This window comes from Bemisia tabaci, chromosome 10 (assembly GCF_918797505.1).
Source record: "Bemisia tabaci chromosome 10, PGI_BMITA_v3".
Lineage (NCBI taxonomy): Eukaryota > Metazoa > Arthropoda > Insecta > Hemiptera > Aleyrodidae > Bemisia > Bemisia tabaci.
In genome coordinates, this window is record NC_092802.1 from 35,999,564 (window position 1) to 36,025,453 (window position 25,890).

The 25,890-nt window shown below is 40.4% G+C and overlaps 2 protein-coding genes across 2 annotated transcripts in view; one reads left to right on the forward strand and one right to left on the reverse strand.

Annotated features, from left to right (window-relative positions):
* The window catches only part of LOC109033252 (frequenin-1), a 282,836-nt gene that overhangs the window by 245,651 nt on the left and 11,295 nt on the right, over positions 1-25,890 (forward strand). The gene's annotated exons all lie outside the window — the stretch shown is intronic.
* Positions 11,986-18,462, reverse strand: LOC140225561 (uncharacterized). Its single transcript, XM_072304795.1, has 4 exons — positions 18,133-18,462; positions 16,675-17,033; positions 14,570-14,987; positions 11,986-12,166 (listed from the first exon to the last, which is right to left on the reverse strand). Exons 1-4 carry the CDS (start codon positions 18,176-18,178, stop codon positions 12,120-12,122), a joined length of 870 nt encoding a protein of 289 aa, XP_072160896.1. The 5' UTR covers positions 18,179-18,462; the 3' UTR covers positions 11,986-12,119.

The window sequence follows — 25,890 nt, forward strand, 5'->3', positions numbered from 1 at the left end:
GCACTGTACGATGACACTGTCCCGCGGTCACACATACCGACACTGCTTCCAGCGCTCCCGCTTGTTCCAGCACCGCTCGGCGCTCAGACCCCGCTCCAGCTCTTCACACTCTTAAACGGTCCTTCTTAGGGCCACCAAGTTTCGAGCACCCTCTCTACACTCTCACGATATGAGAGATTTTGTCGCCTTTTCTCTTTTGTAATTTTTTTTTCTAAATCCGATATTTCTTTATACCTACATTTAAAAAAATTGCAAAATTTGCCGCCATGGGCCGCGGCCCATGTGGCCACCAGTAGCGTGGCGTGAATAATCAATTATCGATATCTCGCCATTTGAAGCTATGGTAAAGAATCGTTTACTAAGGTGTTCGCTGCGAACACCCTGATAATCGATCTTTTTTCATAGGTTTGAGAGGCGTATCAATCGATATATCGCAAAGCACGCCACGCCACTGGTGGCCACCCCCTCATCCGGCCCTGATATACGTGTTCTATAACAGCGTCAAAATTGACGGAGCTTGAACACCCCATGCAACCAAACACACAAAAATAAAAGGAGGTCATAATTTTTACATTTTGCGAAACATGAAAAGGAACCGGTATTTTTCAATATCTTTCATGAATTTCTGTAATTTCATGAGATATTTCACGTGAAATTTCAAAGATTTTATTTTTAATGAAATTTTGCCACCGTGGCCGTATCCTCCTTGTACCCCCCTTCCTAGCCGTTTTAGGTGCATGAATCCGCGTATGCAAGATCGTGATCCCTATGCTGCCGTGCTAAGGAAGAACGCCGTATGAGCCTTCAGGCGTTGCCAAGTTTCATTCGATAAAAACCAAATTTACTGGGAAAATTTTGAATATTTTTTTCCAAAATTTTCTGACAATTTTGTACGCAATTTACTCTAAAATATCTGAAAATTTCAAAGAAAAATGTGCATAAATTTCGTCAAAAAATACTTGTTTTATCGAAGGGAAATTTGGCAATTCTCGAATGTTCATACGGCGTTCTTCCTTAGCACGGCAGTACGGATGGATATTCACTTAAGTAGTGCATAAATAGTTTTTTTTTATGTACCAACAATTTCTATTTTTGTGAGGAAACGACCTCCCTTCTAAAACTTTGCATTTTCTCTAATTATCTTCAGCTGCATTTGCAAGTCCCTACAAGAATTGTGTTCCCAATCTTGAAAAAAAATTGTTCGAGGCAATTTTTGTGCACTATCAAACTGAGAGGCTCCGCAATCCCCATTTTTGGATGCTCTCTGGCGAAGCGGTCAACACCGGATGTGAATAACACGTTGATTCAATGAGAGGAGTTAATCCAGTTATGCAAATAAGCCTCACTACGCAAATTCCGGTTGACACTGTTCTATAATGGAGGCTCACGATCAATTAATCCGCTCAAGTCATTGGGACAACCCTTCAAAAATACTGTCGTAAACCCCGTAAGGTTGAGGCAGAGCATATTGCCAATTCGCAAATATTTAGCGATCCCCAGTCGCATTGACGGTTAAATTTGGCCTTAAAAAAATGTAAAACACTTCTGGATGTAAAAAAGTGTGCGACAACTCACAAAACGCTGATTTAACCGCCACGGCAGTTACCTTTACATTTTTAACAATGCTATAGTAACTGCTGTAGCGGTTGATGCAGTGTTATGTGAGTTGTCGCACACTTTTTACATCCGCAGAATGTTAAATCAGCATCCTTTTTTTTCGATGTAGCTAAAACATGCGAGTTATAAAACCTCTCTTGTACTTTTATAGGTAAAGACTTCGTGTTTAAGTCAAAGGAATTTATAAAAGAAAAAATATTTCGTGAAAGTCCAAAAAGCACCTATATACCTTTTGACCTATTGGCGCAAAATACATAATAAACTTCAAAACATGCAACATGAAAAAACTCAAATTTCATGTAAAATTTAAAGAACATTTACGAACACAATCTATAAAATTGATTGTAAAATGTACCATAATAAGGGATTGATAGCTTGTAAAAGTGTCAGGTGGCATTTTTACGTAAAATAAGAATAAAATTGGGTATTCTTACTCGAATATTTAATTTTTTTTTCTTTTTTCTTTTTTTCCCGTAAAATCTGCTTCAAGTTAATGGAAATTCATATAGCTATATCTGTATGTACCGCTATCTATATCTGGGGAAGGACTGCTTTCTGAGAAATCGAGTGTGTGCATTATTATATAAATCTCTTTTATCTTACAAACTTGCACATAAATTAGCAAATCTAGCATCTTAAATCGTTAGATTGAAGTTTGATACGGTGATTTACAGCGAAGCAACATTTGCGGACAGCGCTGCGCGGAGCATTTAGCATCCTTTTTAACCTAACTCAAAAATTGAAGGCGTAATAACATTGCGCATGACCCTCGTTCCCCCCTCCTGTCAATTAATCTTGCCGTCTGTAATTTTCAGTCAGAAAATACCAATTTGTCTGGCCTGTTACCTGTAGACTATGATGTACAATAGGAAATCACTACTTCTGGTTCAATTTAGAAATAATATACATTTCATTAATTTCCACACACAAAAAGGTGCTTTCATAAAATGAGCCAGAAACAGTATCTTTATAAACCGGAAGGTATAATCCAGTTAATATTTTGCCCCAAGTTTTCCTTGAAAATTTCCGTGACTTTTCTTCAATAATTTAAACATTCTTACAGAATATTCTAAGGAGAGATTATATCGAATATCGTCTCTCAAGAAAATTAAACCTGATTGGAGTTTGTGAGACGTTGTATAGAGGTATGCATTTTTCACTTTTAGCATCGATGTGATTTCAGCAGAAATGGTCACCTATATTCAGAGGGCTGAAAGGGATTTCTGCATGTTAGCTACGTTCGATCCATCTATTTTTGTCTATCTTCGGTGTAGGTTCTTTTCAAATGGTACCCTTCCTCCACCTTCTCTCATACAAATCTCATTTTTAGGTATCTATGGAACCAGGATTTACCTCCTTGCCGCCCATGAACCGCCTGTATTTTGCCGCCCCCTCTCATTCGTTTTGAAACATCAATAAAAACCATCTAGTGAACGTGCCAGTGGGGGCGGAGGGGTGCATAAGACGTGTTTACTCTTGTTGGACACGTTTTTTGCGAAAGCCCTGTCAACACTACTGGCAAAAGTTCATGGAACTTTGCGCAAAAGTTAAGTTCCGTAAACCTATCTCTGTGTGGACAAGGCCTGCCATTAATAAGAAATGAACGAAAAAATTATTAATTAATTAATGCATTCATTCATTAATTAAACAAACATAAATGTGGTTTAATAATTTTAACTTCCGCCGCCGCACCGCCCTGACCGCACTGTTTGGCGCAATGCGTGAGGTATTCCTGCAGTCTTGAAAGCTATATGCGTTTCACGCCGACCGCTGCTGACCGAGTGACCGCGCAGTGTTTGGCGCAATGCGTGAAGTATTCCTTCATTCTTGTAGGCGCTATGCGTTTCACGTCGACCGCTGCGGATCGCTTTTTTGGCGCAGTGCGCCTTGCAGGCGCTAATGTGTTTCAGGTCGACCGCTACTAACGAGTAACCGCGCTGTGTTTGACGCAATGCGAGAAGTATTCATGCAGTTATGTAGGCGCTAATATGTGTTACATGCCGACCGCCCCGCCGAGGGCTTCTCCTTTTCATCTCAAGTCCTCGTGATTATTACTCTGCGCCGCGCCGTTCCAGGCCAAATTGCGTGTTTGGTTTCTCTCTTAACTCGAATAATTAAAGGTGCTGTCTCTTCTATCGCCGAAAGACGACAAAATTAGAAATTTACTATACTCTCAGGAAATGAGAGATTTTGTCGCCTTTCCTTGTTTGTAATTTTTTTTCTGAATCCAAATTTTTTAATACCAACATTTTAAAAAATCGTAAAATTTGCCGCCATGGGCCGCGGCCAATGTGGCCACCCCCTAAATCCGGCCCTTCGTGGAACAAAGTTCAAATTCCGTTTGTTTGAAAATCGAGTCCGAAGCAAAATTGGCACATTCTATATCACTCTTGGCAACGCTGAAATTAATTACGAGCTTTGCTCTTTCGATTTACTCCCAATTGAGCCACAGTAAAGTCAGGAAAAGGGATTGGCATCGATAGAGGTACCGAGGTTTCATGTTTGCAATTGCAGCACTCAAATCAACGCGGATCGAGCAATGCGGACCGTTAAATTAATTTGCCCAATTATAACTGTGCGCCTCTCCGGTGCCCCAAATTTTCATTTTTGTCAAAATATTAAGTAGAGATCCAACCGATGTCCATGCTTTTTGGAATACTGGCGGGAATTAATTTCTAGATGAGTTCGCTGTCACCAAATTTGCGAATAAAGATGTTGCATGTGTGAGGAATTTGCGATTAGACTGTTGATTCTTATGTAAAAGTTCGCGAGAAACACGATAGTGCCACTGGTTTTCTCTGAAATCATCTCCCAAGCTTAAAAAAGTTCTCGAGTTGAGGCCAAAATGGAGGGGATATTCCACGCTATCCTGAGAGTCCACCTCTACGTCGAAAGAAACTCTCCATACAAAGATAGGGAGCAAATACATTGACAGGGCTGCACGTTATTTGGGGACTCTAAAACTGAAGACACGGCAACCCTGTCAATGTATTTGCTCCCTATCTTTGCATGGAGAGTTTGCCTTGATGTAGACGTGGACTCTCAGGGTAGGGTGGGATATCCCCTCCATTTTGGCCTCAACTTGAGAGTTTTTTTTGAGCTTAGGAGTTGATTTCAAAGAAAACCAGTGGCACCATCGTGAATCTCGCGAACTTTTACATAAGAATCAACATTCAAATCGCAAATTCCTCACACACGCAACATCTCCATTCGGCAATCCAAATTTTGCGGGGAAATGGATTTTTGGAGGCAGTCTGTCGAAATCTCAAGGGGCCGTGTCCGTGTTGAAATAATTTGCCCTAGGCAATGCGTTAATGTTAAGACAATTAGGAACTACAATTTCTGGCTTTAGAAATTTCTGAGAAAATGTAGGTCGGTGGCGGGGTGTGATTGATTGGTTATCGATATTTCTCCATTTTAAACTACTGCAAAGAATCTACCGTAGGTTATGAAGGTGTTCGTTGCGAACACCCTATCTATCGATCCTTTTCCATAGGTTTGAATGGTAGATCAATCGGTATATCTTAAAGCACGCCACGCCACCGACGAAGGTCCTTCATCCCTCGGGAGAGAGAAATGGTCCGGCTGGTTTGAAGGAGTTTCAATAATCCGCGATATGCAAGAAAGGAAGCCTCAAAAAGGCTTCCTTTTCCTCTAAAAATATTGACTGTCAAAAAATAATCGTAAATTTCATCAACCAATATCTTGACATATCTAAGTTAAGAGGGAGAAATAATCCAAGATGCAACAGTGGAAGCTTTTTTGAAGTTACCCTTCCCGGCAGGGCACCAGTTTATCGCGACGAAAATCAAATTACGAGTGATCCTTTCTCACACCGTGGAGCTGCAATACTCATTTTATCGGAGGTAACTTGCCCGTTCGATTCGCTGTTTGCTTCGTTTGCAAAGGGTATTTTGGCACCCTTCGCACCCCCCCCCCCTCCATCTCCCCGGTGCACCTTAATTTCAACCAGGATTGCCAGTGTCATTGAGTATCCTTTTCTCTTGTGCGAATCAATTCCACATAAAATGGGAGGAAACAGCCCGTTTTTGAACAAGCTATAGTAAGAATTTTGTCATCTATCGGACTGATTATTGGAATTGGTAGACAATGGACAGAGAGGACATTGGGAACCTGGAACGATCCTATTGGTTGAAACGGGTGGTTGTTATAGACTGAGGGGAAAAATGATGGACTGACTACACTGCCGAACCAAGGAAAAACACCGTATGAGCCTTCAGGCATTGCCAAATTTCCCTTGGTAAAACATGCGTTTTTGACGACATTCATGCATATTTTACCTTGGAATTTTCAAATATTTTAGATTAAATTGCGTACAAAATTGTCTGAAAATATGGGGAAAAAATATTCACTATTTTTCCAGTAAATTCAGTTTTTATCGAAGGAACCTTGGCAACGCTTGAGGGTTAACACGGCGTTCTTCATTATCACGGCAGAACAGGATCTCTCGTTACGTGGGTTGCCGTTAGTTAGTCTATTACTTACCGACCACCCGCTTCCACCAATAGGATCGCTTTATTTTCAGTTCGTCTTCTTTGTCTATTGCCTTGTCAATCAATTTCAATATTCAACCCGCTGGCTGGGATTCGAACCTGGGACCTCCGAGTCAGCAGTCAGTTGCGCCGATAAACTTTTATTTTCTGCTGTGTACAGTATACTCTTCCTCCTCTGCTTTTTCTTATTTCTTTTCCTTTTCTCTTTATCGCTTATTTTTTCTTAATACTTTTATTTTCTTCCTGTCTTTCCATGTATGGTCCTCGCCAAATATTCCCCTTGCGATTCCATTCCCAACGTTTTTCCAGAGTATTAATTCGAATTAATCGCGTAAATTAGACAGCTTCGGTCTGAATCAAGAAACGAAACGCCGAAAAAACAGCCAACTGACCCCTTTTCGCGAAAGGAAGTGCGCAGAAATGACGGTTGAATTCATATTGCGGCATCGGATATTTTCCAATCCGAGTTGCCGAATCACCTATAAAATTTCTCTATTGAATAGAGCGTTTTGTGGAGAGGAAAACGAGGAGGAAATCCGGCAACTAAGGTTTCAATTCACTTACTTAGTATATTTTGAAATTGTTGTGACCGCGCTGTGTTTGGCGCAATGCGTGAAGTATTCCTTCATTCTTGTAGGCGCTATGCGTGCCTCGTCGACCGCGGTGGACCGCGTTTTTGACGCAATGCGTGAAGTATTCATGCAGTTATGTAGGCGCTATGTGTTTTAGGTCGACCGCTGCTGACCGAGTGACCGCGCTGTGTTTGGCGCAATGCGTAAAGTATTCCCTCATTCTTGTAGGCGCTATGCGTGCCTCGTCGACCGCTGTGGACCGCGTTTTTGACGCAATGCGTGAAGTATTCATGCAGTTATGTAGGCGCTAATATGTGTTACATGCCGACCGCCGTGTTGAGGGCTTCTCCCTTTCATCTCAAGTCCTCGTCATCATTGCTCTCTGCGCCGCGCCACTCCAGGCCGAATTGCGTGTTTGATTTCTCTCTTAACTCGACTAATTAAAGGTGCTGTCTCTTGTATCGCCGAAAGACGACAAAATTAGAAGTTACTGTACTCTCAGGAAATGAGAGATTGTGTCGCCTTTTCTCGTTTGTATTTTTTTTCTGAATCCGTTTTTTTTTTTTATACCAACATTAATAATCCATTACCAACAATAAACAATATTAATCCGAAATAATCGCGTAAATTAGACAGCGTCGGTCTGAATCAAGGAATGAAACGCCGAAAAAACAGCCAACTGACCCCTTTTCGCGAAAGTCAGTGCGCAGAAATGACGGCTGAATTCATATTGCGGCATCGGATATTTTTCAATCCGAGTTGCCGTTTTACGTATAAAGTTTCTCTCTTGAATTGAGCGTTTTAAGGAGAGGAAAACGAGGTAGAATCTGGCAACTCAGATTTCAATTCACTTACTTAGTGTATTTTGAAATTGTTGCTCCATATATGAATGCAGTCTCATAGGACCGTATATATTGAGTCGACTAAATTAAATTTCTCCAGAGTTGATTCATTTGAGGCTCTCCAATTTATTTACTAGGAGCCACTACTTCAGCGCATATTATACGGCTCTATACAGTGTATCGATGGCGAAATTGCAGAAATGTGTATCTCGGTTACAGTGTTTCAAAATCTCCCGTCCTTTTTTATTTTTTTAAAAAGGGGCTGAACCATCGCCAATTCGCCATCGCCTGAAATTTTCATCAAATATTTTTAACACAGAGGAGAAAAATCACCGAAGTTGTCAAGAATTGACGTTTCGTGGTTTTCCATGTGAAAAATAAAATATGACAAAAAGTCCGCAACGCCGCAAACCGATGCACGCATTTCTGTAGTTTCCCCATCGATATAAATTTGTGTATGTTGAAGACCAAAAGTAAAATCAGGCATTTTGTCAAATGCCTGGGCAAATAGTCAAATATTCGAACTTAGATTGAAATTCTAATTCTTTTCCTAATTTTAGACAAAATAATTCATTGCTCCTGCAAGAAAAAGTTCTCGGTAAAAATTTGCATCACACTATAGTATTTTGAACAATTTTTAGCTCCTGAACAGACACTTATCTTGAAATTTTCCGAATGTCATAAAATACAGAATTTTTAGAATTTCAACATTTAAAAATAGGGAAACGATTGAAGAGGAAGAGATAAAAAGATTTCGTAGGTTATTTTTCCAAAAATAGTGAAAACTCGTGAGCTCTTTGCCATAAATTCACAAAATTTTATAGACCGTCAAAATTTAACTATCTGCCCAAGCATTTGACAAAATGCCTGATTTCACTATTTGCATGCGACATGTACTTACATAGCGTATCTTATCAACCAACTTGTGAACTTTTTACGGATCAACAGATCGTCATTTCCTCTGTTGTCTTGCAGAGCCCGCGCTTCTCACGACGCTGGCAGTGTTTAGCAATGGGCTGATTATTGAAATTGATGGACAAAGCGTTAGATAAAGGAGACCAAAAGAAAATGGAATGATCCTATCGGTTGAAACGGAGGGTTCTAATAGACTAAAGGGTAAAGTGATGAACTGACCATGCTATGGGGCCTCTCGTAGGTTGCCGTAAGCCGCAGTCTATCGCTTACTTCCTATGTCCACTGCAACCCCTCTCATCTACCAATAAGATCGCTCCATTTTCTCGTTGTTTTTTTTGTCTATAACTTTGTGTATCACTTTCAATAATCAGCCTGCAGCACTGCTTAATGTCAGAGACAAAGAGGCTATGACTATTATTACTGTGCACTAACTTTATATTTTTTGATTCACAGGGGCCTTCAGGCTGTACGATGTTGACAATGATGGATTCATCACTCGAGAAGAAATGTATAATATTGTAGATGCTATTTATCAAATGGTGGTAAGTAAAACTAATACTAATAGTACCTACTAATGATGGTGGTATTGTCATGATATTTAAGCAATGCTGACGCTGGAACAGGAAAAGTATCCACCACGATCGTAATGATTCTAACTTCTCCAATGAAATTGTACATTCTTCAGTTCTCTTTGTATAAGCTATTGTAATATACCCCAACAAACGTTATCTTTGTGGGTAGAATAAGTAGTAATTTGTCTAAAGGGCAATGCCACTTATATGAGTTTATTGCATACATCTTGAAATAGTCATTTGTGAAATGTTGATGCACTATTTCCCTGGTAAAAATTGGCAGTAGAATCTGTGTTCCAAAATACCATAGACCTAAAGACGGCTGTGAGATTTTCAATAGCTTCTATAGCCGGATGCACAATTTCTTATAGCCTTTTATAGCCGATGGCGATTAAGCAACAGCCAGGCGATAAAGTTTATGCTAAATGTTACTAATAACGGATGCTAGGATTATTGAGTTTTTGGACTACCGCTCTATTTTTGGGCCATAGTATCTTGATTTATTTTGCGCGGAAAGCTGCGTACTTTTGAAGGATGCCTGCCATTCCTGATATGTTGGAGCGCCTTCAATTTCGTATGATACTGTGCAATACCTCTGGTGTGAAATAGTTGCTTCAAGCGCCGTGGCACGCTGCGGCGCGGCGGGCGGGTAGCCAGCGCGAAAAGCGTATTAGCGCAGCGCCTACAAACCTAACAGGGATACTTCAAGCACTGCGCAATGCGTGAAGTATCCCTGTTAGGTTTGTAGGCGCTAGTGCGCGCTTAACTCTGGCAGCACGCCGCTCCGCTCTGTATTAGGCTCCAATATATAATCTCGCGGAGTCAGCGTTTTTCAACCCATGATTTTAAAATGTTTGCACATCCTGTATGGATTATTCTCATTTTAATTGATGAAAAAAAATATGTATGAAAGGAAAATATAATGTGTGTTTTGTAAATATTATGGTGGTTCCGTATCAAACTTAATGATTTCCAAAGCGCACGAATTTCTACACAATTTCTTATAGCCTTTTATAGCCGATGGCGATAAAGTGTAAAGCCCGGCGATAGGAGCTATAGCCCGGCTGTATACTTTTTTTATCGCTTCGTATAGCCCGGCTATATGATTTGCTCCGCTTTCTACAGCCAGCTATATGATTTTCTATTGCCTTCCTTAGCCGGCTATAAGAATTCCTATGGTATTTTAAAACGCAGCTCTTATCGCCAATTTTTACCAGGGTGATTTAACGACGGCGGAAGTCCGCAATCACATATCTCTAAGTTATTTTTTTAAAGAAGAACAGATTGATTTCATTCCTTGAAGTTTATGCAGAAAATTTTTCGCACAGAGAAGAAAAATCACAGCAGTTTCAAAGAATGGCCGTTGAGTAGTTTTCCGTTTAAGAAATAAAGTATGACAGGAAGTCTGCAGCGTTGTGAACCGAGTTATGTGATTGCCGACCTACACCGTCGATAATTATTTCCATTAGAGCTGAATGTGCCTATACTGCCGTGATAAGGAAAACGTAGTATGAACATGCGAGGGTTGCCAAATTTTCTCCCATAAAATGTTTATTTTTTGTGGAAAAATATGAATTTTTCTCCTTGATATTTTCAGGAACTTCAGAAGAAATTGCAAACAAAATTACATGAAAAATTGAAGTAAAAATATTGACAAGTTCACCGAGAAATCCGTGTTTTATCAAAGGAAATCTGGCAGCACCTGAAGGTTCATACGGCGTTCTTCCTTAGCACGGCAGTATATGGTAGCTCTTATTTCTCAAGAGGAATCATACAGCCCTGAGCACCCGCACCTCGGTTTACATATTTATTGAGATCATGCAATCGCCATCGTTCATGAGCCACCATTTGAAAACTTTAGGGACAAACTTATCCTTTATCTCTTGGTTGGGTATCCAAACCAGATGGCAATATTCACCGGTCTCATCTACATCCTCAGCTACGTCCAGATACCCTGCCATGACCAACAAACTGTACCACATCTCTCTGAATCCTCCGAAGATCTCCATGAAATTTATCTCCTCGTAAATCCTGTAAAAAAAATGTGTGAGCCTTTCAGAGTCTTCTGCAAACTGTAGAATCTGCCCGAAATAACCTTGTGCACTAGGATGCTACGCAATTTTCAACATGGCCGACGCACAGTGGATCGAGTCAATAGGATAGGTCGGAGAGGAAACTTTAAACGCTCATAACTCCGTTTATACAAAACTTTGAGATTCTAAAAGTGGTTTCATTGTTTCCCGTAAACGTCAAAATTTGACTACCGGTCTAGGCGTTTGATAAAATGCCTGATTTATCTAAGTCCCCTCGACATCTATGTATTCCGTAATTTTTTTTTCGTGGGTATTTGTTCACTCTCCCCGTGTAGGTACACTATCTTTAGGTATCTAGCTCCAATATGTGTCGCTACACGGAGAAAAAAACTCGTGCGTGGGACCCGAAGTTTAGGTCATATGGATCTCTGAAGTTTTCGGATTGAGCATCCGAACACTTAAGGTCTAGCTGCTGAGGTTTGGATCACACATCTGAAACTTCAGTTCTTACATCTGAAGTACTTCGGTTTTCACATCCGAAAAATTTCGTTCTCACATCTGAAGTATTTCAGATGTAAGAACTGAAGTTTCAGATGTGTGATCCGAACCTCGACAGCTATGCCTAAAGTGTTCAGATGCTCAATCGGAAAACTTCAGAGATCCATATGACCTAAACTTCGGGTCCCACGCACGAGGTTTTTTTCTCCGTGTGTGTGTCGCTGCTAATACTGTTACCTGTCGACGATGAGCCCCTGGTTCTGGAGGTGGTGCAAGTCCTCGAGCATGGGTCCCTTGGAGACCCGGACATCGATGGTAAGGGAACTGGCCGAGTCGAACCAGTACTGGTCGAGCTGACCGTCGTGGACGAGGCATTCCATGATGGAGTGCGGGTTGAAGAGATTGTGCCTCCCCCAAGCGAAGCCGTTGTAGTAGTGCTTGATCTCCGCAGCCGGCATGGAGGTCGGACACCGGGCTAGCAGTTCGTCCACCTCCGGCTCGGTGAACCCGAAGTGGTCAATGAACTTCTCCGAGTGCAGCGAGTACTGAGCTACGCTCACGTTCGCCGTTTGAACGGGTTGGCTTGCTCGAACAACACCAATCCTGCCGGATACGAGGATTAATTCAATTTCACGGAATGGAGATGTTGCATGTGTGAGGGATTTGCGATTTGACTGTTGTTTCTTATGCAAAAGTTGCGAGAAACACGATGGTGCCACTGGTTTTCTCTGAAATCATCTCCCAAGCTCAAAAAAATCTCTGGAAGTGAGGCCAAAATGGAGGGGATATCCCGCCCTACCCTGAGAGTCCACCTCTACATCAAAACAAACTCTCCATGCAAAGATAGGGAGCAAATACATTGACAGGGCTGCCACTTCATTTGGGGACTCCAAAACTGAAAACACGGCAACCAACCCTGCTAATGTATTTGCTCCCTATCTTTGCATGGAGAGTTTGTTATGATGTAGAGGTGGACTCTCAGGGTAGGGCGGGATATCCCCTCCATTTTGGTCTCACTTCGAGAGCTTTTTTTGAGCTTGAGAGATGATTTCAGAGAAAACCAGTGGCACCATCGTGTTTCTCGCGAACTTTTACATAAGAAACAACAGTCAAATCGCAAATCCCTCACACATGCAACATCTCCATTGCAGGGTCGAAGTTGCACAGTGCAGCGAAAATATTGTAATAATTTTGCAATATAATGCAATAAAATTGCAATTTTTTACTACACATAAAGAGAAGCACGGGATTGTTGGATGATATGGGCATTTCCAATTAATTGAGGTAGTACCCCAATATTTGATAGTGCCCCTTATAAATGAAATTACGAACCCAACTGTTGCGGTGCTGCCCCACCTTGAGTTGCGGCACTACCACATTCAATTGGAAATGTACTTATCATCCAACAAATTGGGGTAGTACCACAATTTTAGGGATAACCCCCTTTTTCCGTGTATGCAGTTGTGACATGGACATGCCTGCATAATTTGTTCTGTAATGCTGATTTTAGACGATCTGCAGAATGAGTACCATGTGTGTGAAAGGTAGGCCAGTTGCAATGCTAAAAACAATTGCAACTTGTTTCAATTCAATCGCAATAAATTTGAATAAGAGGAACCCCTTCAATCAGAGAATAGACAACATGCACAACACTCCAGTACAGCAGCTTTGATTTTACCGTGTAATTGCAATTATTCCAATCTGTACCTTGGGCCTGCAGGCTGATTATTGAAAGACAAAAGTATAGGTAAGGAAGACAAAAGAAAAATGGAACGATCCTATTGATTGAAACGGGTGTTTGTAATTGACTAAGGCGAAAAACGACGGACTGCCTAAGGTCTCTCATGGATTGCCGTTATAGCTAGTCTATTACTTGCCACCTTCGTCCATTGTAACCACCCACTTCCACCAATAGGATCGCTCCAGTCTCCTCTTTGTTTTCTTCGTCTATCAGTGTCAAACATCAGTCCATAGAAAGCTCAGAGCCGGTTGTACTACGATGTCCTGCGAAGGAACAACGTCGTAAGAGCCATCAGGCATTGGCGCATCCCCAAATTTCTTTCGACGATAAATCACGAATTTTATGGAAAACTTGTGAATACTTCTCTTCCGATTAATATGAGAATTTCGTTCGTAATTTGATCTAGGAATGATAATCTCGAAGAAATACGTCCATAACTTTCTTCAAAAATAAATATTTTCTTGGAGGAAATTTGGCAACATTCGAACGCTCATAAGACGTATTTACCTGTAGTCAGAGAGCCGGACAATGTTTAGTGACAGACTTACGACACGATTTTTGACCACTTAAATCTGCACTGACACGAAAAAACGGGTGTCTGTTAAGTTGTAGTGTGTGCTATTACGTGGCAGACAACCTTTTTCCGTGTTAGTGCAGATTTAATGGTCAAAACTTGTGTCACGATTTTGTCACTAAATATCTACTGGATCTTGGACTACTAACACGGCAGCATGGTCAACCCGTAAGAAAATTAATCGGAGAACCCTGCTAAAAATGGTGAGTACAAATGATTAGAAAATCAAAGTCACATGAATAGAATTTCAATTCATATGAATAGAATTTCAACTCATATGAATATAATTTCAAATTATATGAATAGAATTTAACTCATATGAGCAGAATTTCTCTATTCACTTTTCGCCGACTCATATGACTAGAGATTTCAACTCACATGAGTTCAGCGTTGAATCTACCGTGTCCGATATCTCAGAAACTAGTCACCGCATCAAAAAATTATAAGAACAAAATGTTCTTATTTTTCAAATTTACATAACATGTCGGTGTCTCCTGGTCAAAAAACACCACTCCTGAAAAATGAAAAAAATTGAATTCATATGATTTGAACTTTTCTACTATTATGAGTAGAATATTCTAGTGATATGAGTAGGATTTCTACTCATATAAGTAGGAAATTCTACACATGTGAGTTGGCGAATTCTGAATAGCCTACTCATCATTTTTAGCAGGGAATCAGCTAAACGAACCTGTAACAACACATTTGTGCACGAACGGGGAGTTGACACTAAACGCGAAGATATCCCGAAAAAGCCGTATCACACCCTTCAGCTCTTTCTCCTTCTCCATGAGCTCCCAGTAGGAGCTGATGATCGGTGTATCGTAGTCATCGATTAGGAGGACGACGTTCTTGTTCCAACGTTTGTGAAGGAGCGTGATGAGGAAACTGATTCCGCTGCGCACGTCGTGTTCCGTGAGATCGGCCACGAGGTATCTCTCGAAGCGAGCTTTCTCTTCGCCGTGGAGGGAGTAGTGCAAGTACCCGTGGGTCCGGAAAAGTTGCATCAGTGTCACTTTGAGCACGTTTAGAATGCGGGCGTAGCCGTAGCCTTTGATCGGCTTGAAGCTCACGGAGATCACTGGGTACTTGCCCATGTGCTTCATCGCCTGAAATTATTATAAAATGTGTATTTTTGCACTGAAAAAAAAAGACATTGGATCTTCAGTCCAGACTCTTAAAACATTGACAAGAAAAAGGACCCTTGATTCAGACTAGGAAATGTTTTTAGTCTCGACTAATGTCTTATCATTTCGACAGAATGGTTTACTCTGTCGAAACGGATTCGATGTATTTATTTCGACGTTTCCTCCACGAAATAACGTAACTGTATTTCAGTGTTGCCCAATGTCCTCTCGAAAATTGCATTTTAACCAGAAGAATCTGGGGCATTTCTGAATGAAAATTTCACTGAATTTTCCTCTAATCTTTTGCAAAAATCTGTAAATTTTCGACGAAGATCGCACAAGTATATTATTTTAAAAATTCGAATTGTTGGACTCGATTTAGCAACCTTAGGATAGAGATACACTGGGAAAAAAACACATTGGATCTTGAGTCCAGACTCTTAAAAACATTGACAAGAAAAAATACTCTTGATTCAATCAGATTTAAGCTGAAATCAAAAGGAAATCCGCTCAAATTAAGAGACTTGGTTCTTGATTTAAGCTTAAATCGGATTGAATCAACAGTATTTTTTCTTGTCGATGTTTTCAAGAGTCTGGACTCTAGATCAAATGTGTTTTTTCTAGTGTGGTTTTGACAGGGGTTAAAAGAAAATTTTCTGATCTCAAATGTGAAATGATCAAGACACGATTCGTTACTAGCCCTCTAAAAGTCTCCCAATGCCCATGTCCATCGAAATAATTATCAAATTTTTAGCAGTTTCGAACGGCATACCGCGCTCGTGCTGTGCTGTGAACTCAAGGAAGTTTAAAACGCCTTCTATTCCGCCTGTAGGCAACACAGGCATCCGTAGAGCACTAATAGTTGCATCAATGTTTTCTCTCACCATACCCGTGCGCTGACGGATAAACCACGTCTACTAATTGAAACAATATTGCTATTGTTTTTTTCTTCGCCTCATGGTTGCTTGTTGCTTATTTTGCTGTATCGTAAATATGAAACTCTGGCCGTTGAAATTAAATACATTTTTTGGATGGTAGAACTGCAGAAATGAAAATCTTGGGTTGCGAAAAATTTACGGAATACGCATTGTAATTTATTTCTTATTTTGTATTTTTTGAAGCCGAGCCTTGAGTACAAACATTTTTTGCAATTATTTTTAATTTATTTTTCAAAGGAGACCGAACCAATATCGTGGCTTGAAATCTCGCAAGATATTCTTGTGGAGCTGTAAAAAGAGCGACCGTATGAATACGGCCTTCATTGCATTGTCGGAAACACGGGAGCAGTGGCGAAGCCTGAATGATCGATTATCGATGTTTTCCCATTTGAAGTTGTAGTAAAGCATCAATTATTAAGGTGCTCGTTGCAAACACCCTGTTTATCGATCATTTTCCACATGTTTAAATGGTTGATCAATCGATATATCGTACACAGAAAAAAGTATATGGTGCTGACGACAGAACCTTCTGTTCACAAGGCTCCTGCAGTTTCTTTGTTACACTTACAGAATTTTTCCGTTGTTAGAACAGAACTTCGGTCGTGGGAACAGGGTACTCTGTCCTCATAACGGAAGCTTCTGTGACTGTTACAAAATAAGTGCAGGAGCCCTGTGAACAGAACTATTTATTCAATGTAAAACACACCATGTCACTACACGAGAGCCTTTACCTTGGAGTGATTGGTGATCTTAAGGGTCTTGAAGACATGCCTGCCATCGACTCCGAGGTCCACGGCACCGCCTTGGAAAAGACGATAGTTGATGCGGGCCTCCTCAGCGATAGGTGCCCCGTCGGAGCTGATCTCGGTTTCGAAGAAGCGTCTGAGCATGGCCATGTTGGTGGTCTTGCCCCAGTTGCGGGGTCGGACAACGACGACGACTTTGGCCAACTCCTCCAAGACGTCTCTGATGAAGAGGCTCTTGTCCACAAACACGTCGCTCCACAGGAGCATCTCCTTGAAGTCCTCGAAACCCGAACGGACCCGTGCTCTAGACCTCGAGTTCGTAAAATTTCCACTTACCACCAGATCTGGAATACCGTTCACACTCTGTTTTTACATCAGTAGTTTCTCAGTCTTCACTCCTCCACAAAACGCCGCACCGCGCGCCTTATGACTTATCGTGATACGACTATTTTACCACTCAGGAGTCGGTGTGGTATACTCTCTTCTTTGAAGGCGATTTCGGTTCCCTGAGTTGAAACTGTCAAGCAACACAATATCTAATACAGCCTCTTCGAATCTCATACTATTAAGGTCCTTTTTCAAGAATCTCATATTGCCTATCGCTTTCCATTTGGACCGAGTTCAAATCGGTTCTTTTTGATCATGGAAACAGAGTATAAAATAATTGTATATAATCCAGTATAAAATAACTATTTGTCCATTTTACCGATTTATTGTCCAACCTAACTCGAGGAAAGCGATAGACAGTATGAGATTCTTGAAAAAGGACCTACGCGCAATAGTATGAGATTCAAAGAGGCCGTATCAGATAGTGTGTTGCTTGACAGTTTCGTCTTCGGGGACCGAAATCGCCTTCAAAGAGGAGGGTATACTACACCGGCTCCCGAGTGGTAAAATAGTCGCATCATGATGAATCATAAGGCGCGCGGCGTTGCGTCGTCGAGCGAGGAGTGAGGGAGAACTTTATGAATGCATTCTCATTTTCTCCCTTTATTTTCATCTCCTCTTTTCCCTTTTCAGTTTTCCACCCCAGTATTTCGTCTCTGTTATAATGACACCTGGTGAAACCGTTGATGCGCCACCCTTAATCTTGCCCTGTGCAGAAAAGTTTTAAGAACTCCAGCTCTCGAAGTCGAGGGCATCCAAGAGTGGATTTTTTTAACGTTATATATTTTACGTGCATACTGGGAAAAAGTATTTTGGATCCTGAGTCCAGACTCTTGAAAAATTTGACAAGAAAAAATACTCTCGATTCGATCGGATTTTTGCTTAAATCAAAAGGAAACTCGCTTGAATAAAGAGGTTTGGCTCTCGATTTAAGCAAAAATCCGATTGAATGAATGCATTTCCTTATCAAGGTTTTTAAAAATCCAGACTTTGGATCCAAGAGACTTTTCCCAGTTTATTCAAAGAACACGAAGGAGGTGTGAAATCGAAACTTACCATGAATTCCTGAAATTAGGACGATTAAACTTATTTTTAGCACCATATTGAGCTCTTTCAAGTATATCCCTTCAATAATTTTTTTAGGTCACTCTTAATAATTTTCAAAGTCAAAAACGCACACTTTTTGTCTCTACTCATTCCATTAGAGTCACGAGATTAAAACACTGCCATAAAACTAGTTTTACCCAGGTGCTGGCTGCACGGATATTTTAAATTTTACCGCCCTTTCTTTCGAGAGAGTTGATAGGGTGAGTTCCATTTTGATCGATTTTAACCTCCTCTCAGTCTCTTGGGATTCTTCCCACCGGAGTAAAGAGTAACTACAGATGAAAGATTATTTCATTCAGGTTCACTCTGTTTTATAATGGACAGCGGGTCAATTTTAAAATCGTTATCGAATGATCGATAAATCGATTGATCGATGAATCTCTATTTTGGCAATGCTATTAATCGATCAGCAATCGAGTGGAGCTTTGATTGCTTCGGTGCATTACTCTTATATAATTCAGCAGCTCTTCCGAGGGAAAAAAGACTTAATTGTATTTTAAGATGTGCATTACTGCTCCCACATTTTCACGTTCTCCAAGGTGCAAGTAAAATTGAGTCACGTCGTTCTTCTCGAATGACAAACTCCTCGAATTGAGGACTTGATGAACGACGAATTAATCACCGGTGTCTTTTGATCATTGGGGCGATTAGTGAGCTTCTCAAAGGCTGCAACAGTCGCGCATTATAATCGTCCCCCGCTCGGCCGCCACGTTGTGCTAAAAAATCAGTGATTTTCTCAAAAGGACCTGGATAGAGAGAGTATAGATGTCGAAGGAAAATAGTCAAATCAGGCATTTTGCCAAATGCCTTACAATTTTTAAATATTCTTACTTAGAGTGAAATTTTGATCTTTTACCCTAATTTTAGACAAAATAATTCGTTGCTCCTCTAATAAAGAATTCTCTGTAAAAATATGCAGCATACGATAGTATTTTAAACGATTTCAAGATCCTCATTTGAAGAAATAACGAAAGAGTCCCTCGCGATTTACCGTTAGTTAGTCTAACACTCACCTCCTTTATCCAAATCAACCACCTGCTTCCACACGGAGAAAAAACCTCGTGCATGGGACCCGAAGTTTAGCTCATATGGATCTCTGAAGTTTTCGGATTGAGCATCTGGACACTTTAGGTCCAGCTGCTGAGGTTTGGATCACACATCTGAAACTTCAGTTCTTACATCTGAGGTACTTCAGTTGTGAGAACCGAAGTTTTTCGGATGTGAAAATCGAAGTACCTCAGATTTGAGAACTGAAGTTTCAGATGTGTGATCCAAACCTCAGCAGCTGGACCTAAAGTGTTCAGATGCTCAATCCGAAAACTTCAGAGATCCATATGACCTAAACTTCGGGTCCCACGCACGAAGTTTTTTTCTCCGTGCACCAATAGAATCGCTCCTAGGATTTTTTGCTGTGTCTATCAATTTCAATAATTAGCCCGCAGCGCGTTGTATTATCACCGATGCGGTTAATGTCTGATCTTGGCGGTTTTAGCGAGGCTCCAATTTTTCAGCCCTAAGAATTGGTCAGTATAGTCCAATAAAGATTTGGTCCATACTCCCAAGAAAAGAAAAACTGACCAAAAATATTACGAACCGCACTTTATATTACTTTAGCCTCCGCTTTCCATTTTGACACGAAATATTGATTACTTTTTCTTACTGTGCAAAATTTTGCGATGGACTCGTTCAAACTGCTCCAAGCAATCTGTACTGGGACAAAAAACACATTGGATCTTGAGTCCAGATTCTTAAAAACACCGACAAGAAAAAATACTCTTGATTCAATCAGATTTAAGCTTAAATCAAGAACCAAGCCTCTTAATTTGAGCGGATTTCCTTTTGATTTAAGCTTAAATCTGATTCAATCAAGAGTCCTTTTTCTTGTCGATATTTTCAAGAGTCTGGACTCAGATCCAATGTGTTTTTTTTCCAGTGTGACAACATTGTCCCCTATCTTTTCCTTCCCGATTTTCCTTTTCTGGTGGAAGCGTCTCGTCCGAGAAAGGTTGCCGGGAAATTATGCTCGACATCTTCGCTCAACCTGACTGGGATCGTCCGATGATAAAACGCCTGCCGCCAACCTTTGATCGGGGCCTTTGTCGTATAATTAACGCCTTTGGAATAAGGTCATTGGCGTGTCGTGCCTAGCAATGAACCCATTGATCTACCATTTAAAACCAAAGGGGAAGCATCGATTATTAAAGTATACCTAATTTATCGATTCTAAGAAAGAGGAGATTTAATTAAAATATGGGTAAGCAAGGCTGAAAAATGATTAAAACACTAAAAGGCAGGACGTTTCGAGCTGTTACCAGCTCATTTTCAGCTGCAAAACACATAAAAACAAGTAAAAAATTGAGTGGCGACCTGACCCCAGCCGTTATCACGTAACCACTCTGGGCGTTTTGGTGGCATCTGGTTACGTGATAACGGCTGGGGTCAGGTCGCCACTCAATTTTTTACTTGTTTTTATGTGTTTTTGCAGCAGAAAATGAGCTGGTAACAGCTCGAAACGTCCTGCCTTTTAGTGTTTTAATCATTTTTTAGCCTTGTTTACCCATATTTTAATTAAATCTCCTCTTTCTTCGTATGTTCGGGCTATGTTTTTGTGCTTTATCGATTCTTTAGTGGAGCTTCGGATGGGATAATATCGATGGCAGTAGATGATTCGCCTCGCCACTGGACAGGGTGTCAGTGTATCGCGCAGAATTTTTGGGATATGGCGACCAGATTTGAATGTCTCGTTCGAGGAGAAAATAAGAGTCTTGCGCGATTGAGCACAGGGGAGAATCTCATGAGCCACCACCTGCGGCGCACTATGGTCCAAAACTCAAGAATAGGAAGAAATAAGTCGGATAATGAATGAAAGATCACGAAAGTTTCGTAACTACTGTTTTTTTAGTCGCTAATTTCGAATTTGATGTCAAATTGCCTACATTTTAACACCCTGACCCATTAATTGTGGGCAAGTTTATGGCACGCTGCAACGCGGCGTGCTGTCAGCTCGAAACGCGCACTGACGCCTACAAACCTAAGGGGATACTTCAAGCATTGCGCAATGCTTGAAGTATCCCCTTAGGTTTGTAGGCGTCAGTGCGCGTTTTGCGCTGGCAGCACGCCGCGGCACTCCCGACGGGCGGGTGGTGAACGATTTCTTGTGGAGAGAGCTCCTTGGCGGAGAAACTCGTAAATCGTGTAAATTTTTTTTTCTTAATTTTTGAATTTTAAAATTACACACTGGTCGTGTGAAGTAATTAGTGAACTCTCAACGCTATATGAAGTGTAAAATGAAAGGCGGGTCGTGCGCCATGAGCAGGGCGGCTCTTGAAATTATCTCCTGTGTTTTGTCGCGCATTTAATATTAAATACAAGAAGTTCGTGACCGCTTAATCTTCCCGCGTTTGCTTTTCAGCCAATCAGACACCCGACGGCCGCTTGAAGACTCCTATAGAAAGTAACATGAGACATCAAAACCATATATTTTTTCGAATTCGGCCGATTTTGCGGGAAAAAGATGTCGGAAAAATGATTTGGTGTTTCAATGGCGTTTAAAACATTCCTTTTCTTCAAAAAACACCAAGGATCTTAATTTTTGAAACTTCGGTTTTCTTCTATTTGAGTCAGCGGGACGGTTAAAAACATCGACCCGAGTGGAGAAAAATTGAAATTTCAAAAATCCAGATCTTTGGTGGTTTTTTTTTTGAGAAAATGGAATGTATTATGCATTAATTGAAATGCCAAATCCCTATAAAAAGCCAGCTATGGATATCTTTTTCCCGAAAAATCGGTTGAATTCGAAAAAAATTTATGGTTTCGATTTCCCATATTATTTTCTATGGGAGTCTAAACGTGGCCGTCGAGTGTCTGATTGGCTGAGAAGCAAGCGCGGGAAAATTAGGCGGTCACGCACTTCTGCGATTTGATGGGGACTATTATTTTCTCCTTGGGGTTTCAGGACATTTTGTCAACGATTTTTTGTCCGCGCACCTTCTTTGTCCGGTATTTTACGCCCACACGTAAAATAAGCAACAGTGACTTGGTCCAAGCGTTATACTTTAGTCGGTATGTAAAATTATATTGACAATATGGAAATGAGAAATTGAGAGAGAAGGAGGTATTGTTATGGTTGCTCATTTTTTAAATGAAATGTTATTACTTTCTCCTTTTGAATCATCTTTTTAAATTCTCATTGGTGAATATTTGGTGTTATTTCTATCCTTAAAATATTGAATGCACAATATACCTTATATATGTATAGGTACTTTTTTTATTTTTTTATTTTTTCTTTACGAAATTATTACTTCATTTTGAAAAAAATCATATTTTTAAAACGTGACAAATATTTGTAAAACCTTCTCCAAGCGACATTAACCTCAATGAGCCGCAGTTGTGCCGACAGAAACTGCAAAAATGAATAAAAGAGGAAAAAAACCAAGAAGCACGCAATCTTTAGTTTTAACTTATTTGTACATTGATCTTTTAGAGTCAAATACGTCAAATTTTGAGCGTTTCGTTGCGCGTACACCTCGCTGCAGCACAATAAAAGCACAAAATGTAAAAGAAAAAATTAAAGTGCTTTGGAAATCATTAAATTTGACACGGAGCCACCAATATGTAAAAAACACACGTTATATTATTATTCTCCTTTGATAAATTGATACATATTTTTTTCCCATCAATTTAAATGAGAATAATCAATGCAGAGTGTGCTAACATTTCAAAATCATGAGTTAAAAAACGCTGACTATGCGAGTGTGAATATTAAAGCCTAACAGAGCGGAGCGGCGTACTGCCAGCACGAGAGGCTCACTGGCGCCTACAAACCTAAGTGGATACTTCACGCATTGCACAATGCTTGAAGTATCCACTTAGGTTTGTAGGCGCCAATGCGCGTTTCGGTTCGCGCTGGCCGCCCGCCTGCCGCTCGGCGGCGCCTGAAGCAACTATTTCACAACAGAGGTTTTGCAAAGTATTATACGAAATTGAACGAATTAAGAATGACAGGCATCCTTTAAAAGTACAGATCTTTCCTCGCAAAATAAATCAAGATACTCATCGTACACAGGAAAAATCTAAGAGCCTTTAGCTGAGGCAAATATAGAGGTTCATCCGGTTCAGGTATAACAAAATGGGAATTTCTTGAAAGATAATTAAGTCCTGTTACACCAAAGAGGTGTAGAGAGTTTTAGTGAATTTTGTCTCATGGAATTGACGCTCCCCCATTTTTACCAAAACTCTCAACTATATATTATTCTCCGTTGGACCAAACAGACAAAACAAAAAAACAAGCAAACCCTCATTCTTCCAAGACATTATATATTTTCATCCAAAAACGTCGTGAGCAATTGTCGTTTGTATTTACATGTGGGCCGATAATTAACTGTGGGTCTCAACTGGCACGTGGATCAAAACTCCCGTGCCGAAAAAACGCGTGGACGTTAATCACTGGAAAAACAGGAGCGCGGATACAAAAAATGTCGACGAAAACGAAATGTCCTATAACCCTCCTTGGTCTCGTTTCGAAATGTCCAACTTTGTTAAAGCCAAAAACATTTTTCAGGAAAGTTTTTATGGAAAAAAAAATAAAAAAAAATTTAAAAAAAGAGATAAAGAGCGGAAGTTGTGTTTCTCTCCATTTAAAAAAGAAATTAACTACGACAGGAGATCTGCAGTGTCGCATACGGCTTCACGCGGTTTTACAGTTTGACTAGAAATTGCCAAAGAAACGTTTTATTTTTCTTAGTGAACCGAAAGAATATAGAGTGAATAGGTGGAAATTTTCAAATAGAAAAGCGCGCGGTGGCAAAGTATGAACCAAGACCGATACGATGCAAAAAACGAGTACACTTCGCGGCGCAATGCAACGATGCAACTCATGCAAGATTACAATACTGTGTTATCTTCCCTCTCCAATGCTTATTTGAGAGGTCGTTTTTACAGATATTACTGTGACCTACAACAATTGTTTCAACAGCAAACAGGAAAAACTCAAAACTAGGCCTCCTAAAATGGATTCTTTATTTTTGTTCAATTTTACGATTTTCCTTGTATTTGACCTTGCTCAAAAATTAGCGAGAAACGGCTGCTCAGTCAATGATTCGTCGCTTTTCTGCCAAATTTGCCGTATTGTCTCACTTTGGAATATAGCAGTGTTGGTCCATTTTGCGAGTTAAAGCGATCTAGTTCAGCACCATGAAATTTAGTGCACTTCTCTTCCTGCTAGCTATTACAATCTTGAGCGTCTTCCACGTATGCCGATGTGCCGAATCCGAAAGTGTCGAATCCACAAGTAACGAATCGGCAAGTAACGAATCCGAAAGTGCCGAATCCGAAACTGTCGAATCCACAAGTAACGAATCCGCAAGTAACGAATCCGAAAGTGCCGAATCCGAAAGTGGATGGTGAAAGTGCAGAAGTGCAAATCTCGATTTTTGACAGTTTTGAGTTAGCTGCATAAACGTGTAGTTGAAGATGTCGTCTATCAGCCAGCAAGAGATTATAATCGAAAAAAATCGGGAAGTCTCCTAAAACCGTAGAACTTTTTTCGCACATCTCGGGGCTTAAGTGCAGGAATGCGTATATATCTCGTTCAGGCCTGTTCATTTTTCGGCGCGCCTTACGCACAACCAATCACAACGCGCGCTCCTCAGCAGCGTTTCCCGCCAACACCGCATATCAGCTGATCAACTGTTCTGTGTTTGTTTTCAATGGTTTTCATTTATCTATCTAAAAGAAAAGTTGATGTAGATAAATGTGGATAATCAGGCAGTCCAGCATGCATAATATCAGTGAATGCTGGTGATAGACCGATAGACGAGGGAAGGGGGATTAGGTACTGTTACTTGTCATTAATATTGCATACGCTTGTAATTGAAGGCGGATTATCACTCGAGGGCCCTCCAGTATCATTTCTACATAGGTATCTACTACCTACTAGCAAAGCGCGGCGTTCATGTCCATTTTTACTCTCTGGGCCAATGCAATCATGAACTGATTGAACTGACGGTTCATCACAACGGTCAGTTTTTTTATTAGAGTCAATCCGGTCAAACAATGCTTCATTTAGTGTATTGGATCGACTAAAGCTTCTAAATAAGTTTTAAGGTTGAATAAATTCTATTTTTGATCTTAATGATCAAGAGTAGCTTCAAAACGCTAATTGCAGAAATGCATATCTCGTAATCTAATGTCAGTTTCCAATCATACAATGCTTGATCCGGCCGTATGAGGTCAAACTAAAGCTTCTGATAAAGAATTGTAAGCATGAAACCCTTTTTTCAGTTTTTAAATGATCAAAATCCGCCAACAATGGGTTTAAACCACTAATTGTAGAAATGCGTATCTCGTGATAACTGTCGATTGGACGGAGTTAAACAGAAAGGAACCAAGCCACATCCGGATCGAACTGAGAAATAGAGATTTAAAGTTTGGCTCCTGCATAAGACTCAATGTAAAAGATAAACTTCAAGTTCAATTTCTGAAAAATTTGCTGCAACAAAAACTTTGAATTTTTTCCGATAGATAGTAGAGCGGTGTTTGAGTTCGAAACCACTCATAACTCAATTTTTTCCAAAATGTGGGTTCGTTCCTTTCTGCTTAACTCAGTCCAATTCTTAGTGCCGAAAACGCGAATCTCGGCATTTCGGCCGTATTTTCTAACAGCGCGAGAAATTATTCAAAATATTGATGAAGTCTGAAAACGCATCT

Excerpts from the sequence above, each read along its gene's own strand:
- LOC140225561 (XM_072304795.1), bottom strand. The coding sequence starts at position 18,178 with ATGGTGCTAAAAATAAGTTTAATCGTCCTAATTTCAGGAATTCATG. Across the intron at positions 17,034-18,132 it reads CCTAATTTCAGGAATTCATG|ATCTGGTGGTAAGTGGAAAT; the intron begins GTAAGTTTCGAT and ends ACGGTATTCCAG. Across the intron at positions 14,988-16,674 it reads AGATCACCAATCACTCCAAG|GCGATGAAGCACATGGGCAA; the intron begins GTAAAGGCTCTC and ends TAATAATTTCAG.